Source organism: Nannospalax galili, unplaced genomic scaffold (genome assembly GCF_000622305.1).
Source record: "Nannospalax galili isolate Female #2095 unplaced genomic scaffold, S.galili_v1.0 scaffold346, whole genome shotgun sequence".
Taxonomy (NCBI): Eukaryota; Metazoa; Chordata; class Mammalia; order Rodentia; family Spalacidae; genus Nannospalax; species Nannospalax galili.
The window spans coordinates 2,590,898-2,606,930 of record NW_008357637.1 but is presented as its reverse complement, the minus strand read 5'-3'; the positions used below and the strand labels follow the sequence as shown (position 1 = coordinate 2,606,930).

The following is a 16,033-nucleotide window of genomic DNA, read 5'->3' as shown; positions in this document are numbered from 1 at the left end:
TCTCTCTCTCTCTCTCTCTCTCTCTCTCTCTCTCTCTCTCTCTCTGAATAAGTCATTGATTATTCAAGGCAGTCAGATGGAAGTTTTCTGTTATTGCAGCATAAAACACACTAAGATGGGGAAGTATTTTTTTAATTAAATATTTTTTAAATATCAGCTTTTACCCTATCATTTTACTCTCTCTGTCCCTGATTCAAACTTGGAATAAATAATATTACTGAGGTTAATTTAAAATATGACTAATAGCATTAGTTAAGACACCTTTAATCCTAGTACTTGGGAAGCAGAGGCAGGCAGATCTCTGTGAATTCAAGGCCAGCCTGGTCTACACAGTGAGTTCCAGCCCAGCTAGAGCTACAGGGGGATCCTGTCTCAAAAAGACGAAAAAAAAGGGGGCAGGGGAGACAAAGAAAACATTTATCTGTATTTTCTATCCTATTGGTCATATCTTTCTTGGCTTGCAGAAGATAATTATTTGAATCTTTAAGGGTGAATGAGTCAGTCTGTCCTTCCAGCTCTGGAAAGTGGGCTGCCCTGGAAAAAACATTTCCGCCTGTGAGAAAATGAGCAGGGGGAGAGAAATGTCAGCTCATTCTGATGCCCAGAGATCTGGCTGGAGCACTGCCTATGCTGTCTTCTCCCCAGGGTAGCCATGAAGGAGCCACACCATTCATGAGCATGTGCCACAGGGGTCCCGGGCCTTACATGTTATTCCTTTTTCGAGGTTCTCATAGTAACCACATAAACAAATCTGATGAAGGAGGTTTGGGTGGAATTTCTCAAAAGCTTTGACTTCCTTCAGTCGAGTGAAAATTATGTCCACATCTTCGCTGGATCGTTCCAAAGGTCTGCATGGGTGAGAAAAAGTACAAACAGTGTAAGTATTTATTTAAAAATAAGTCATGAGACATACTTCTAATTACAGTTATTTATTTATCTATCTATCTGTCTTGAGACAGGGTCTCTTTACAACCATGAAAACATTATCCTCCTGATTCCACCTCCTAAGTGTTGGGATTACAGGCATGGCTTAATTACATTTTAATATATCCAATTAGCCCAAGTATTCCACTGCAAACATTTATTCAACTATCTCCATCATAGTGTTCTTGCGCTCGCTCTCTCTCTCTCCCTCCCTCCCCCTCTCTCCCTCCCCTTGTCCACCTTAAATCTCTACTATTACAATGTCTAGAACAGGTCCACTCAAAGTCTTGAGTGCCAGGTAATGTTGGTGGGTCGTGCTTGCGCACTAGGAAGCAGCAGGGTGATACAAAGCACCTGAAAATAGAGTATACTAAAAATTGAAGTCACAAAAATGTCCACAGGGGCCAGTTATGTAAAGGAGGTGAATAATAAGGAGTAAAATCTGTATTTGACCACAGTGGTGAGCACAGAAGACAAATGAGAGGTGATGGGGTGACAGCCTCAGTGAGCAACAGTGGGGTTGATCTTAGCCAGCTGCAGAGATGGGAAGGTCTGACGGAGTGGCCCACACTCACTTGCCTCTTATTTCCTGCTTTCTGTAGAAATGTAGATGAGCTCATATGCTGTCAGAGCTTCTAGCTGTGTAAGGAGTGATGTTTGTTCATACACACACATACATACACACACACAGAGACACACACACACCCCTCTGTGCAATAGTTCCACCCTAATGATCACCATTTCATAATTTCTGGATTAAAATAAACCAAAGGAGCTGGGCATGGTGGTGCATGCCTTTAGTTCCAGCACTCTGCAGAGGCAGGCAGATCTCTGTGAGTTCAAGACCAGCCTGGTCTACATAGCAAGTTCCAGGCCAGCTGGGGCTACAGGGAGACTTGTCTCAAAAAGACAAATAATAATAATAATAATAATATCTGTAAATAAACCCCTATGCTGTTATAAATAAATAAATAAATAAATAAATAAATAAATAAATAAATAAACCAAAGGAAAAGTCAGGTGTAGTAGCTCATGATTTTAATCCCAGGACTCAAAAGGCAGAAGCAGACAGATCTCTGTGAGTTTGAGGCCAACCTGGTCTACACAGGAAGTTGCAGGTCAGCCAGGGCTACAAAGTAAGACCTTTTCACTAATTAAATAAGTAAATAAATAAACCCCAGGGCTAGGTGTAGTAGTAGCACATGACTTTAAACCCAGCTCTCAGGAGGTAGAAGCAGGAAGATTCTGAGGCTGAGGGCCAGCCTGGGCTACACAGCAAGAATCTGTCTAAATAAATAAACTACAAGAACCAAACAAAAGGATAGTCTTATAAATGACATAAACTATTTCCTTCATTTCTTTGAGCAGTTTTCCAAGTGCAGTGGTGCCTTCTGACATTTTTCACATTACCCAGAAACCACCCAGTCTCAGGTACGCTGTGAGTATTCCAGGATCAGAAGGAAGGAGTTGGCAAGAAAAGAGACAAGAAATGTTCACAAATACCCATGCACTCCCCCGAGCTTATCAGCCTCCCCTTGTAGCTGCTGGGACTAGTATGGACTGTGAATCAAACTGGCATCTGTCCTTTCTGAGAAGAGACTGCAACGGCATCTCTCCCATCTCTCTCTCCTCAACCACTGCTTTGACAAGTGAAATAAACTGAATTGTATCCTCCACAAAGTTACGCTGAAGACCTCGTATACACAGCCTCATGTGACAATGGAATCTTCATGGATGAAATTAAGTTGAGGTCAGACTGGATGAGGGTAGGCTCTAATCCATGACTTGTACCTTACAAGAGGGAAATTTGGAATTAGTCAGAAAAGGTCAGCCATGTGAAGGTAGAGGCTGAGGTTAATGTATCATACATACTTCTGTGGACGGCTAGCAACCATCAGCAGGTGGAAAGGGCACAGAAGGATTCTTCCCTAGAGACCTCAGAGAAAACACTGCTCCATCAGCACTAATTTCAGACTTGTAGCATCCAGAATCATGAGAGAATAAAGTGGCATTGTCCAACCATGCAGTTGTTAGTGTCTTTGGAAGCCCTAGAAAACTAACGCAGAAGGTATGGGCGATGGGTAATCTAGATTGTCAACTTGAAAGGATCTAAAACTCATCTAGAAGAGGAGACTTCTAGGCATGTGTGTGTAGCAGTTCCCAGAGAAAATTAACTGAGGATGTAAGATGCACCCCAAATGTGGGTGGCACCATCCCATGGGCTGGGCTTCCAGACTAAACACAAAGTAGAAAGCTGAGCACTAGCATTCACCCCCTTCTGCTTTTTGGCCTTGGACACACACACAGTGACCGGCTGCCTCACACTCCTCCTGCCTTTCCTTTTATGGTAGGCTGCACCCTCAGACCACAAGCCAAAAGAAAACCTTCCTTAAGTTGCTTTTGTCAGGATATTATCACAACAAGAACAGGAACTAATACAATGTGTTTTCCAATGTTCTCACCATAGAATACGGACCAATGTACAACCCACAAAAGACTGTAGGTAGGCAATTCAACTTCCATTGTGTGAAGGTGCTGGGATTGGGGGTAGGGGAGTCAGCACAGCATCATGTGGCATTACCCAGGCTACTAAAGAGGGCAGAACTAAATGTACCAGAGCTCCCAGCAACTTGGAACACATTCCACCAGAAGATATGAACTCTATTGGAGAACACAAGCAGATAACTATCACTAGGGAAAGCCCTAAGACACAAGCTCTAAGACTCTCTCTACCCACTCTCATCCTGCCAGACCTATGAAAACTAGATTCAAAGAAAATGCCTGCTAGCCTCCCAACTAACTCCCATAGAAAAGGTGTGGATGGTAGTTCCTGGGGAAGAAGAGAACAAGGATATGCAAGATGCAAGTGCTCAGTTGTTGACATGACAAAGCTCCTGAACGAGCTGAGGGATCCACAGGTCTTACTTAGTGCTGTGGTTTGCATGTGCCCCTACAAAACTCGTGTGTTGGAAACTTAATCCCCAAGGCAACCATGTTGAGAAGTGGGACTTTTAAAAAGTAATTAGTCCATGAGGGCTCTGCACTCATGAATGGATCATGCTGTTACCATGGGAATGGGTTCCTGATTAAAAGGATGAGTGTGCTCCCTTTCCCTCCCTTATCCTCCTCCTGTCCTTCTCCCTACCCACTTCTCTCTGACTTCTGCAAACACATATGCTCTTGCTTTATGCTTTTTTCCTGGGATTATGCAGTAAGAAGGCCCAACCAAGTGTGATATCCCCTTATCTTCCAATGGACTGTCCAGACTCCAGAACTATAACAGGTAAATTTCCTTTATAAATTACCCAGACTGGGAGGCTGGAGAGATGGCTCAGCAGTTAAGAGCACTAACTTTTCTTGCAGAGGACCCAGGTTCAATTCCCAGCACCCACATGGCAACTAACAATTGTCCATAACTCCAGTTCCAGGGGATCTGACGCTTTCTTCTGACCTCTTTGGGCACTGCATGGCACCGCTGCACTTACACATATGCAGGCAATATACATAAAATAAAAACAATAAATAAAATATCTTTTTAAAAATATTACCCAGTCTATGTGCTTCCTTATAGTGGCACAGTACCTAGTATCAGGGCCTCTGTCTACTCACCACCTTTGGATGGCTTTCAAACTCCCTATTAGGAGCACAGTCCTCACGGCCCAGGGCTTTAGAATACAGCTAGGGCTTCAAGAGTGAACAAAGTGCTGACAACTCTCAGAGGCTGTGTGAGCCTGGAGGGAAGTCCTTCCAGGACAGAGAGAACAACAGCAGCGGGCACAGGCATCACTCACAGGGCATCCAACCCAGATGGTACACTTCACACATCCTGGGAAACACTGTTGGCACCAGTAGGGAGTCAGGTCACTGCCATAGGAGCACTGGGACTGACCCAAAGCAAGGGCAGCCTGGAAATGACCTCGGGAGGGGTGGCAAAGCTGTACGGTCACCTCAAAGTGAGCTCCCCTCCCCCACTACTGCACTGCACTGCACCCCTACCTCCACACAGGGAGCACGCTCACCCTCCACTATGACCTGAAGATATTCCCAAAAATTCACGTTGGAAATCAATCCCTAATGCAACAGTGTTGGGAAGAGGAGCACAGTAGAAGGTACTTAGGTCACAGGGCTCTATCCTCCTGAATGGAAGAAGCTGTTGTGAAGGGGGATGTGGGAGTGGGTTCCCCGCTTCTGCCTTCTGCCATAGGATGGAATGCTAGGGAAGGCCCTAGCAGACACTGGACTCTTGATCTTGACTATCCAGCCTATAGAACTGTGGGAAATATACTTCTATTCCTTGTAAGTTACTCAGTCTCAGGTATTCAGGTACAGCAATGCAGAATTGGCTTCTCTCCCCAAATCTACATAATTCTACCCACCAGTGTGCTTCACATACATCCCCTCCCTGAGCCCCTACTGTTCCATATCAGCTGAGCATGAATTGAGGGCACAGGAGGCCAGTGTTGGGGCATGAAGCAGAGCAGCATGGCTGTCCTGTCTTGGGGAGCTAGAAGGCTGGGTTCTGATTAAGAGTCAGCAAAATTATTTTAAGCAGGGAGTGATGTGATTGGATGCTTGTTTTGGAAAGATCACCTTGACCTGGGCAGAGCAGATGGGAGCTGGTGAGGACCAACAGCCAAGAGATGTCCGGACGCTCTCCCAGTGTGCTGAAATGATGATGCCGGTTCTCTAATTATAATTCACTCTAGGCTCCTCTCTTCCTCCTTAACAGGGTGGGCAGCTGTTCCCCCAAGTAAAAGCTCCAGGTACAATAAGTTATTTTTCTTAGTCTGACATATAACATCCATGCCCATTTTTTAAATTACTTAAAACTTTCTCACTTTTCTATTGGCCACTGATTGCTGCTAGATGAGGAAGAGCTGATCTTCTTAAAACAAGGAACTCTAGATAGGCTGACTAGATTCAGTAGATGGACTAGCACTGAGTAATGCTAGTTACTAGGGGCACTGATAACACAGTGGACAGTAACAGGAATGACGGACTATATGGACTCCAGTGTGAGGGGGAGGCCATGGGAGGATGCCATTTGGGATACGGGTATAAAGATGAATAAGATTGTCTGGGATGTTTTGTATGAAATACAAAAATAAGGGACTGGAGAGATGGCTCAGCAGTTAAGAGCACTGACTGCTCTTGCAGAGGATCCAGATTCGATTCCCAGCACCCACATGATGGCTACGAACCACCCTTAACTCCAGTTTCAGGGGAATCAGAAGCCCTCTTCTGACCTCTGCGGCATTTCATGACATGGGTGCACTCACATATATGCAGGCAATACACTCATACACATAAAATAGAAATAATAAATAAATTTTTTTAAAAATACAAAAATAAATTAAAAAATTTTTCACTTTTAAAACATGCTCAAATAACAACACATAAAAAATCATTTCTAACTTCTATAATAATACAAAAAAAAAACAAACAAACCCACTCAACCCTAATAACTCAATTTAAAAATGGACTAGAGTTTGGAGATTTAGCTCCACAGTAGATCAATTGTTTCACATGCATGAGGCCCTGGGATTAAACTGCAGCAATGCAGAAAAGCCAAAAACAGTAACTAATTAAATAAAAATAATATATTGGGATAAAGGCTTAGATATTTCTCCAAAAAAGAAAATATACAAGTGGCCAATAGGCACATAAAAAGGTGCTCCGTGCCACTAATTATCAGGGAAATGCTAAGGAAAACAATTATGAGCTTTCATCTTGCATCTGTAGGGATGATTGTTTACACACACACACACACACACACACACACACACACACACACACAGAGAGAGAGAGAGAGAGAGTACTGGCAAATATTATGGTTTAAATGTCCCCTACCCCGAGGATCATGCGTTTCAATATTTGGTTCTCACCTGATAGGGGACAATGTAGAACCTTGAGGGGGGGGACTAGAGCGATGACTAAGTAGTTAAGAACACTGGCTACCCTTGAAGAGGACCAAGGTTTGACTCCCAGCATCCACATGGTGGCTAACAACTATCTATACCTCTAGTTCCTGGAGATCCGACACCCTCTTCTGACTTCTGCAGGCACTGCACAACATGGGTGCACTTACATACATGTAGGCAATATACTCATACACATAAAATAAAAATGATAAATAAAATAATTTAAATTTTGTTTTAAAAACATGTATTTATTGTGGAAGTCAGAGGACAACTTGTGACTGTCAGTTCTCTCCTTCCACCATGTGGATTCCAGGGATCAAACTCGGGTTATCAGGTGTGGCAGCAAGTGCCTTAATCCACTGAGCCATCTCACTGGCCCCAGTCTGAAACCTTTGGGATGTGTGGCCTGACTAGCAGAAATGGGCCACAGGGGCAGACTTTGAAGGTTACATCCATTTCCTGTTTCACCTGGACCTTTCTACTTCCTAGTGAGCCACCCTGACAGAACCCGCCACCTTGTGCTCCACAGACAGACTGAGCCTTCCCTGCCATGCTCCATGGAAAGCCCCAGAAACTGAGCCAGAATATATCCCTCCTCCCTTAAGTTGCTTCTGTTACAGGAAATTTGAGTGAGTCCTACCAGAGTCACCATGGAGGAAATTAGGGTCTTCTTCTTAGGATTCTTAGTCTTGTTAATAAAACAAATTTAAGAATTAACTCAAAAGGAAGCTCTAGGGTAATGTTACTAGAGCTCAAAATTAAAACCCCAGGGCAGGCAAGCTGTAAATCTCCACAGCTGCCCAGAGGAGGAAGATGGAGAAGAGGAAGAAAGAAAGCCAGGCTATTTGAGTTGGACATGGAGGTCAGCCAAGGACAGACAAGCAGCTACACAGCAAAAGGGGAAGGGGGGCAGTGATGCTTGAGAGAAAGAGGAGGAAAGCCCAAAGTGTTAGGGAGAGCATGCTTAGAACAGAGAGGAAAAGCAGAAAAGCAAAAGTTTCTCTTTTCTGAATAATTCAGAAAAGCGGGCAGATTTAACCAAACTGCACGGCTATGGCTCTGTAAACAACTGTTCTGGGGGGCAGGAATTCTAGGGAAAAAAATTACATTATCTCATAGAAGGGATAAGCATTCCACCTATCTCTTTAGCATGGCTTAGGGTAGATCTATCTTCCTGAGGGTGGTCCCTTAGCCAGGTGATTGACCTGCCCAACTGGAATGTCAGGTGTCTACTCAGGCCAGAGATTTCATTCTCTTGATCTGAAGGAGAGTTTCCCCTAATGGACCTTTACTGCTACTTTACGCTTCTGCTGGGCACGTTTTCATAGTTATGAGAAAAGTAGCAATACAGAGAAGATATGGGGAAGTTGGAACCTCTAAACAATGGTGGAACCCTTAAATGGAGTAGTCACCATGGAAAACAGTTTTCACCTAGCTTCAGCAATCCTACTCTGGATATCTGCCCATAATAAATCAAATCAGGACCATAAAGATAGCTTACTTCTATACTTACTGCAGCACTATTCAAAATAGATAAAATGTGGAAACAACCTACATGACCATCAAAAGGTAAACAAAGAAAATATTTAAAGTGGAATATAATTTACCCTTGAAAAAAATCTGTAGCATGCAATAATACAGATGAATCTTGAGGACATTATGCTAAGTGAAAAAAGCCAGACACAGGCAGACAGATATCACATGTTGCCATTTAGATGAAGTATCTATAATCATCAAATTCATGGAATAAAAGCATGGAATGGTGGAACAAAGTTCTACCATGGCAAGTTGAAAGAGTTAAAGATCTGCTGTCCAACATTGAACCCAAGCTTAACAATAATGTATCTACTGCACACTTAAGAATTTGTTGAGGCTGAATCAATTGCTCAGTGCTTAAGAGCACTTAACCCTTGCAGAGGACTGGGGTTTGGTTCCCAACATCTATATGGCAGCTCACAACCACCTGTAACTCCAGTTCCAGTCGATCTGATGCCCTCTTCTGACCTCCATGGGTACTGATGCACGTGCTGCACATGCATACATGCAGGCAAACATTCATACACATAAAACAAAAACAAATTATTAAAAAATTGGGGGATGGTAAGATGGCTCAGTGGTTAAGAGCACTTGCTGCTCTTACAGAGGACCTGGGTTTGGTTCTCAGCACCCACATGGCAGCTAACAACCATCAGCAACTCCAGTTCCAAGAGATCTGATGCCCTCTTCTGGCCTCCATGTCTATTGCATATACTTGGTGCATTTACAAACATATAGGCAAAACACTCACACACATAAAGAAATCAATTAATTACAAAAAATATGCTACTAGGGTAGACCTCATACTAAGTCATACTAAGTATTCTTACTACAATGGAAATATAATTAAATAATCATTTTCAAAAGAGGACACTGTAGCAGGCACAATTTCAAAGTACTCCCACAATGGCACATCCCCACACCTACTCCCTTGAGTATGGATAGGACCTATGACTTGCTTTGAACCAGCAGAACATGGTAAAAGTAGGATGCACTCACTACCGTGGCTGTGTTACAGCATGTGCAAAGGTCAAAGACACTGCAGGAATGATTAGGGTTCAGAATCAGTCGATGTTAATAAGAAGTGAGATTTCCAGGGTGAGCCTGGCCTAGTCAAGTGATGGTAGAAGTGGAGGCACTTTCACTGGCTCTGAAGGAAGCTGCATGCTGGAGAGGGCCTGTGAGAGGCCCTGTGGTGACTCCTGCTAGTGAAGAAACAGAGATTTCAGTCTTATAACTGCAAGGCTTTAAATGCTGCTCATGTGAGTTTTGAAGAACTCTGTCTTAGTTACTTTCTGTTGCTGAGATAAAATACCCTGACAAAAGCAACTTAAAGAAGAAAAGCCTTGTTTGGGCTCACAGCTCCACAGAAATCAGTCCATCATGACGGGGAAGACATGGCAGTGGGCAGGGAAGGCATAGTGGTAGGAACTGGAGGCTGGCTGGTCACATTGCGTCTATACTCAGGAAGCAGAAAGTAAACAAGAAGTGGGGCCAAGCTACAAAGCCTGAGGGTCTGTTCCCCATTCACCAACTTTCTCCAAGGAGACTTCACCTCATAAAGGGTCTATAACCCTAACAGCACCAAGTGTTCAAACACATGAATCAGTGGGGGACATTTCACACTGAAAGCCAACAAGGTCCAGAAAGTTCACCAAGGAATATAATCCTGCCAACACCTTCATTTCAGCATCTAAGACCTGAGTGGATCCAAACAAGCTGTGGCCAATGCCTGCTCCATGAATTGGTGAAATATGCACATATGATCTTTGAAGCAACCATTAGACACCAAGAGAAAAATGAACACAGTTATTTTCCCATGGCAATTCATTTCTCTATGGGCCAACTGAGCCATCAAGTCCTTCATGGAACTTTTCTTTACAAAGTTCTCTCTTCCCTGCCATCCAATTTACAACATTTGTGTTGGGCATCTAATCCCACTGTTTTATTATTTAATTTTTCATGCTTGTATATTGTTCTTCTGGAGAAACTTCTACTATAGTCTAAATGCTTATCCACCCATCCCAATTTACATGTTGAAATGCACTAGGTGATATAACACTAGGAGACGGGGACATAGGAAGGTCTACCCTTGTGAGTAGGATCAGAGTCCTCCTTGTGAAAGAGATGCAAGTGACTAGCTCTCCCTTCTGCCACTTAAGAATCAAGAAAAGATGTTGCCTGTGAGGAAAAGAGAGTCCTCACCAGACACCAAATCAGCCTGCACCTTGAACTTGGATTTTTCATCTTCCAAAGCCAAGAGAAATAAATTCCTGTTCCCTCTAAGTACCATCTAAAGTTGGGTTTTATTTCTTTAAAACCAATCAATCACTATGAGTTCCTGCTCCATTTTGCTGGGGTTTCTTTCTGTTCATGATCTACAGATCTTCTAAGGTGGGTTTCACCGTCAGTCACTAAAACCTTCCTAATTCAAACAGCAACCCAGGTTAACCCATCAGAGTCAGCAAAAGACTAATGAAAGATACTTCTAATAAAATAAAATTAACTCAAGTACTGCACAAATTATAATGCTAAATAATGTCTATTTGCAGCATCAAAAAATGCCATTTTACTAAAATGTGCTATAAACTTGAAAGAATGGCTTCAACAAATCTACCTTTTAAGGCAATGACATTCAAAATAAGAAGATTTAACTTTAAGGCCTGATGTGGTGATGCACATCTGTAATCCCAGAATCCAAGAGGCAGAGGCAGGAAGATTGCTGCAAGTTGGAGGTCAGCCTGAGCTATACATAGTAAGTTCAAGACCAGCCAGATATACATAGTGAGACCCTGTCTCAAAACTTAAAAAATAAATAAAAATAGGGACTTTACAATATGATTCATCAAAATCTATGAAACTTTTAATAATGCTCCACTCACTGAACATGCTTTCAAGAATGTACATTTACTTTATTTACCCATCCCATAAATCACATTGCTCCACTAGGCAGTGTGGAGCTTTCATGTGCTCAGAATTCTTAATCCAGTCATCTCTAGACTATTTAGAGAACAAGTAATTGGTTTTAGGATTAGCTACAGCACAGAATAATAACACAAAGGCATTTGGGGAAAAGATTACAAAATATCTATAAAATCAGAAAGATTTTGATGACTATATTCTTGGCTATATAATAGTATTTGCAAAGCCCTTGTCCTAGAGACAGCCTTCAGCTAATTAGACCCCTGAGTGACAACCCATGTTGATGCTTTGGGGAGATTCCTGGGATGGTAGAATTCATCCACACCCAACAGGCAGACTTGTGGGGTACAGGAGGAAGGAGAAGGGAAGAGAAAGCAAAGCAAGAGAAGGCAGAACTGCTCTCTGCACAGCTGCCTTCCCAGAGTCATAAACAGAAGGTTCAGCCAAAAAACAGGCAAGAGTAGGCTATCATCTTACAGGATACAGTGAAGCTTAATTTCCTCAACTACCTCACTGTCTTTTTTTTATATTTATTATTTTATTTTAAGACAGGGTCTAATGTAGCCCAGTCTGGCCTTGAATTCTATGTAGTCAAGGATGACCTTGAACTTCCAATCATCCTACCTCCATTTCCTGAGTGCTGCAATTACAGGTGTGTACCACCAACACCCAGTTTATGCGGACTAGGGATTGAACCCAGAGCTTTGTGCATGCTAGTCAAGTACTCTACCAACTCTACCAGCCCCATTGTTTTCACTTCAAATGTCTTTTGAGTATTTGATGTATTTCAGAACATTAGCTACAATGTTAACTAAATACACTTGCATTCAAATGATTTTGTAGTTCAGTTTGACTCTTATTTCAGGAAATTAATGTAAAAAGCTATTCTCCTTCTTCAATGAGCATCTACCAATCTAAAATAATGTAAGCTTTATAAATTTTAAAAGGCTACTGAAGTTATTACTATGATTATTATTACTAGTACTGTCACTGTGATGGCTACTCCTGGGTGTCAACTTGACTGGATCTGGGATTAACTGAAATGAGAGAGATCTTCTTGATTGGATCATCTGAAGCTGGAAGACACACCCTAAATGTGGGTGTTACCTTCTGATGGCAGCCCATATAAAAGGCCATGGCAGAGGAGAATGCTGGGCTTCTTGCTGCTTGCCTTCTCTCTCGCTGGTGAGTTCGTCTTGCTGCTGTAGACTGAAGACTAGCTGATCTTTTGGAATTCGTCAGACCTTCAGCGCCAGATTGGAACTACTGAGACATCCAGCCTTGTGGACTGAGCGACTACAGATTCTCAGCCTCTCCAGTATGGTGCAGCCATTGTTGGACTACTCAGACTCTATCCTGTGAGCTAAGCTGATAAATATCTATACATATATATTCATTCTACTGGTTCTATTTCTTTGGAGAACCCTGACTAATACAGTCACCAACATGATCACTAATCACCAAGACCTTTCAAAGAAGTGTCTAATGAGGGCCAGAGAGACGAATTATGGATAAAGTGTTTGCTGTGCAACCATGAAAACCTGAGTTCAGACCTAGCACACACATAAAAGGCAAGCACGAGGGCATAGACTTGTAACCTTTGCACTAGGGGGCAGAGATGAGCAGATCCTAGGGACTTGCAGATCAGCCAGCCTAGCTGAAACAGTGAGACTCAGGTTCAGTGAGGGACCCTGACTTAAAATAAGGTGGAGAGTTATAAAGGAAGATATCCAATATTGACCTCTGGCCTCCACACGTGCGTGCGTGCACATACACACACACACACACACACACAGGCACATAGGCAGAGAGAGGCAGAGAGAGAGAGAGAGAGAGAGAGAGAGAGAGAGAGAGAGATCTAATGAAAGCAATTAACACAGAGCTTGAGACATGCACTAGCATACTTGTATGCTTTCGTAGGGCTTATAGATAGACGTGCATGTATTCTTTTCTAGTATAACAATAAGATCTTAAACAATATGTACTTAACAATCTCAGTCTTTTCATAACACTTAGCTTTTCAAGGGGTTTTGACACCTATAGAAATTTTTGATCACCACAGCCCTATTAGATAAAGCAAGTATAATGAATTCCATTTATACTCAGAAGCGTTTAGACACAGAAGTTGGGCTACTGTGAGTATGCTAAAATCATGTGTATTTATAATGCCAGTGGTGACATGGATGTATCAAAAAGTCTTTGAACCTCGAGATGTTTGCCACTTAGCATGTTATCACTTTAATTATAGGATTATTAACCACTTAGAGTACTGAAATGTTTACTCTTTCCTAATTGCAAGTTTTTCCAACAATGTCAACGATATTGAGAAAGGAGTTGAAGATTCATTCATTCATCTGAAATTCATATGAGAAATGAATAAAGCTCTCAGGTGGCATAAAGGCCATGGTTCATGTGCCCAGGAAATTCAATCTGGGTGAAGGACATCTGCATACATATAGCAATTTCCAAAGTGGAATTATCAAGTAGGGAAAAGAAATTCAGGAGAGAAAGAAATGTATTTATGGATAAAAATGTATCAGACTTCCCTAGATCATTATTGGAAAATCTCCCTAAAATGACCCCTTCTCATTATCTTTTATAACTATAGCACTACCGCTGTCTGGCTACTGGGTCTGTTAAGTTTACTGTTATTGCTAAGGGCCTCTCCTGAGAGATTTGCCATCCTGACTCCTCTCCCATCAGTTTCTCTCCTCTCCCATTCATCTACCCACACATACAAACCTATGTATATATACACACACGAGATGCATACATAATCACATATATACATGTATGCAAACATACCACTCAACTCACTGCCAAAATTTTCCAGGACCAGCCCTGCTAAGGCTTAAGTGATGTTGAGCCCTGTGTTTGTGAATGAATGGATAGGGAGGAAGGCCTTTCTGACCAGGTTTCATGTTGTCATTTGTCTCCTTACAGTTAAATTGCAATACAAAATCAAAGTACAATGTTGTCTGGGGACTAGGGACATAACTCAGTGGTAAAGCACTTCTCTGCTATATACTAAGGCCATAGGTTGGATCCCAGTACAGCAAAATTTCCAGAAGCCTCATCAACTACAGAAGCCCATGCCCAAAAATCTTCTCTGAGTATGCCTTACTTAGCATCTAAGGTCAATACAAGATCATCTGACTGGGCACATACCCTCAACCACAGGCTCTGCAGACCCCAGAAAAAAATGAGGTTCTTACTGGACCCAAAACCTACACAGAATAGAACTTTGTGATAAACCTGCTCTGCCAGTATTAGGGCAAAAATAATTTCATTCAGTTCTTTACACTTTAGAATGTCAGCCACGCTGAGTCAGATAACAGATACTTTTTAAAAATGCTTCTGGCTAAGCTGGAACTGGTGAGTTTTCCTCTGGGTAGATTCAAAGCAGCAATGGCAGCAGAATGTCAATTCGGCTGGCCCACTGGTAATCTTTACTCTTTTTGTTTTGTTTTGACTCAAAGTCTCATAACCCAGGCTGACCTGGGATTTCCTGATTAGCTCAAGTTGGCTTCAAACCCATAAACTTCCTGCTCCTACCTCCCCAGTGCTGAGGGTACAGGTCTGTGCCACCACGCCTACTTACTAACATTCTCATTCCTGGACCATGAGAAGGGAAAACATGAAAGGAGAGGGCTATGGGAAAAGGAAGGATACTGAGCATGTGAGCAGGGGCATTCTATATCAAGCACATGTCTACAGCAATACAGTCTGAATCAATCAATCTTGTCTATAATGAGCCAACAAAACTGACAGAACTTGACCAGGACTAGTGATGCTCAGCTTTGTACCATCCAGGTCCACAGTCCAATATCAGCCACAGAGGAAAACATTTATTTTTTAAATTTTATGTATATGAGTGCATTTCCTACATGTCTGTAAGTGCACTTGTGTCATGCAAGGCCCAAGGAGGTCAGCAGAGAGTGTCAGAGCCCCTGGAAATGGAGTTACAGATGCTTATTAGCTGCCATGTAGGTGCTGGGATTCAAACTGGGTCCTCTGCAAGATAAATCAATGCTCCTAACCACTGAGCCATCTCTCTAGCCCTGGGAAACATTTTTAGCAGGGAAGATTTGAAAAAGATTCTTAAACTGGGCCAGCTGGTTGGTTGGAAATGTCTAACTTCAAGAGAGGAGCAGTTTCTGAGTTATGTAGGCATGGCCTCAGAACTTTTAGTTATATGTTTTGATCCTCTCTATGGAATATCCCTTGCTGCCTCCCTATCCAGCACCAAAAGTCCCTGTAGCACCTGCTACTAGTGCCCCTGCTGATGACAAATTGAAGAACCCACAGAAAAAGTGAATGAGGATGCTAAGCTGGAATTCTCTGACTCAGCTCACAAGTCTATTACTAAATCACAGTTATTAGCCAACAGTCAAACACAGCCCTAAAGGAGGGACTAGTTTACTAACATTCGTATTTGATGATCCAAATCAGTCACTTAAGCACCACGGAGAATGACAACGGATTTTTTTTTTCCTAATATAACTACATTTTTATTTGTTAAAAAAAATTCTATAGTGTAATTCGATGGTAAAGCACATGCATGAGGTCCTGAGTTCACTCCCCAGCACTCCCCACCCCCCCCACACACAAGCACTCACATAGGTACAAGTCTCCTGTATCACTATAAAAGGAAGAGAAACTTCCATTTTAGGCTGTGAAGGAAAGAAAGCACTAGACTAATTCTGCCACAGTAAATGTAAATTGAATAA

The 16,033-nt window shown here is 42.4% G+C and overlaps 1 protein-coding gene across 2 annotated transcripts in view; it reads right to left on the bottom strand.

The window, feature by feature from the left end:
* Rapgef4 (Rap guanine nucleotide exchange factor 4) overlaps window positions 1–16,033 on the bottom strand; it is a 362,806-nt gene that overhangs the window by 295,312 nt on the left and 51,461 nt on the right. For both annotated transcript variants that reach the window (XM_008855271.1, XM_008855272.1), the window contains exon 2: window positions 706–848. In XM_008855271.1, coding sequence (XP_008853493.1) covers window positions 706–848 — 143 coding nt within the window. The remainder of the gene's footprint in view (window positions 1–705; window positions 849–16,033) is intronic.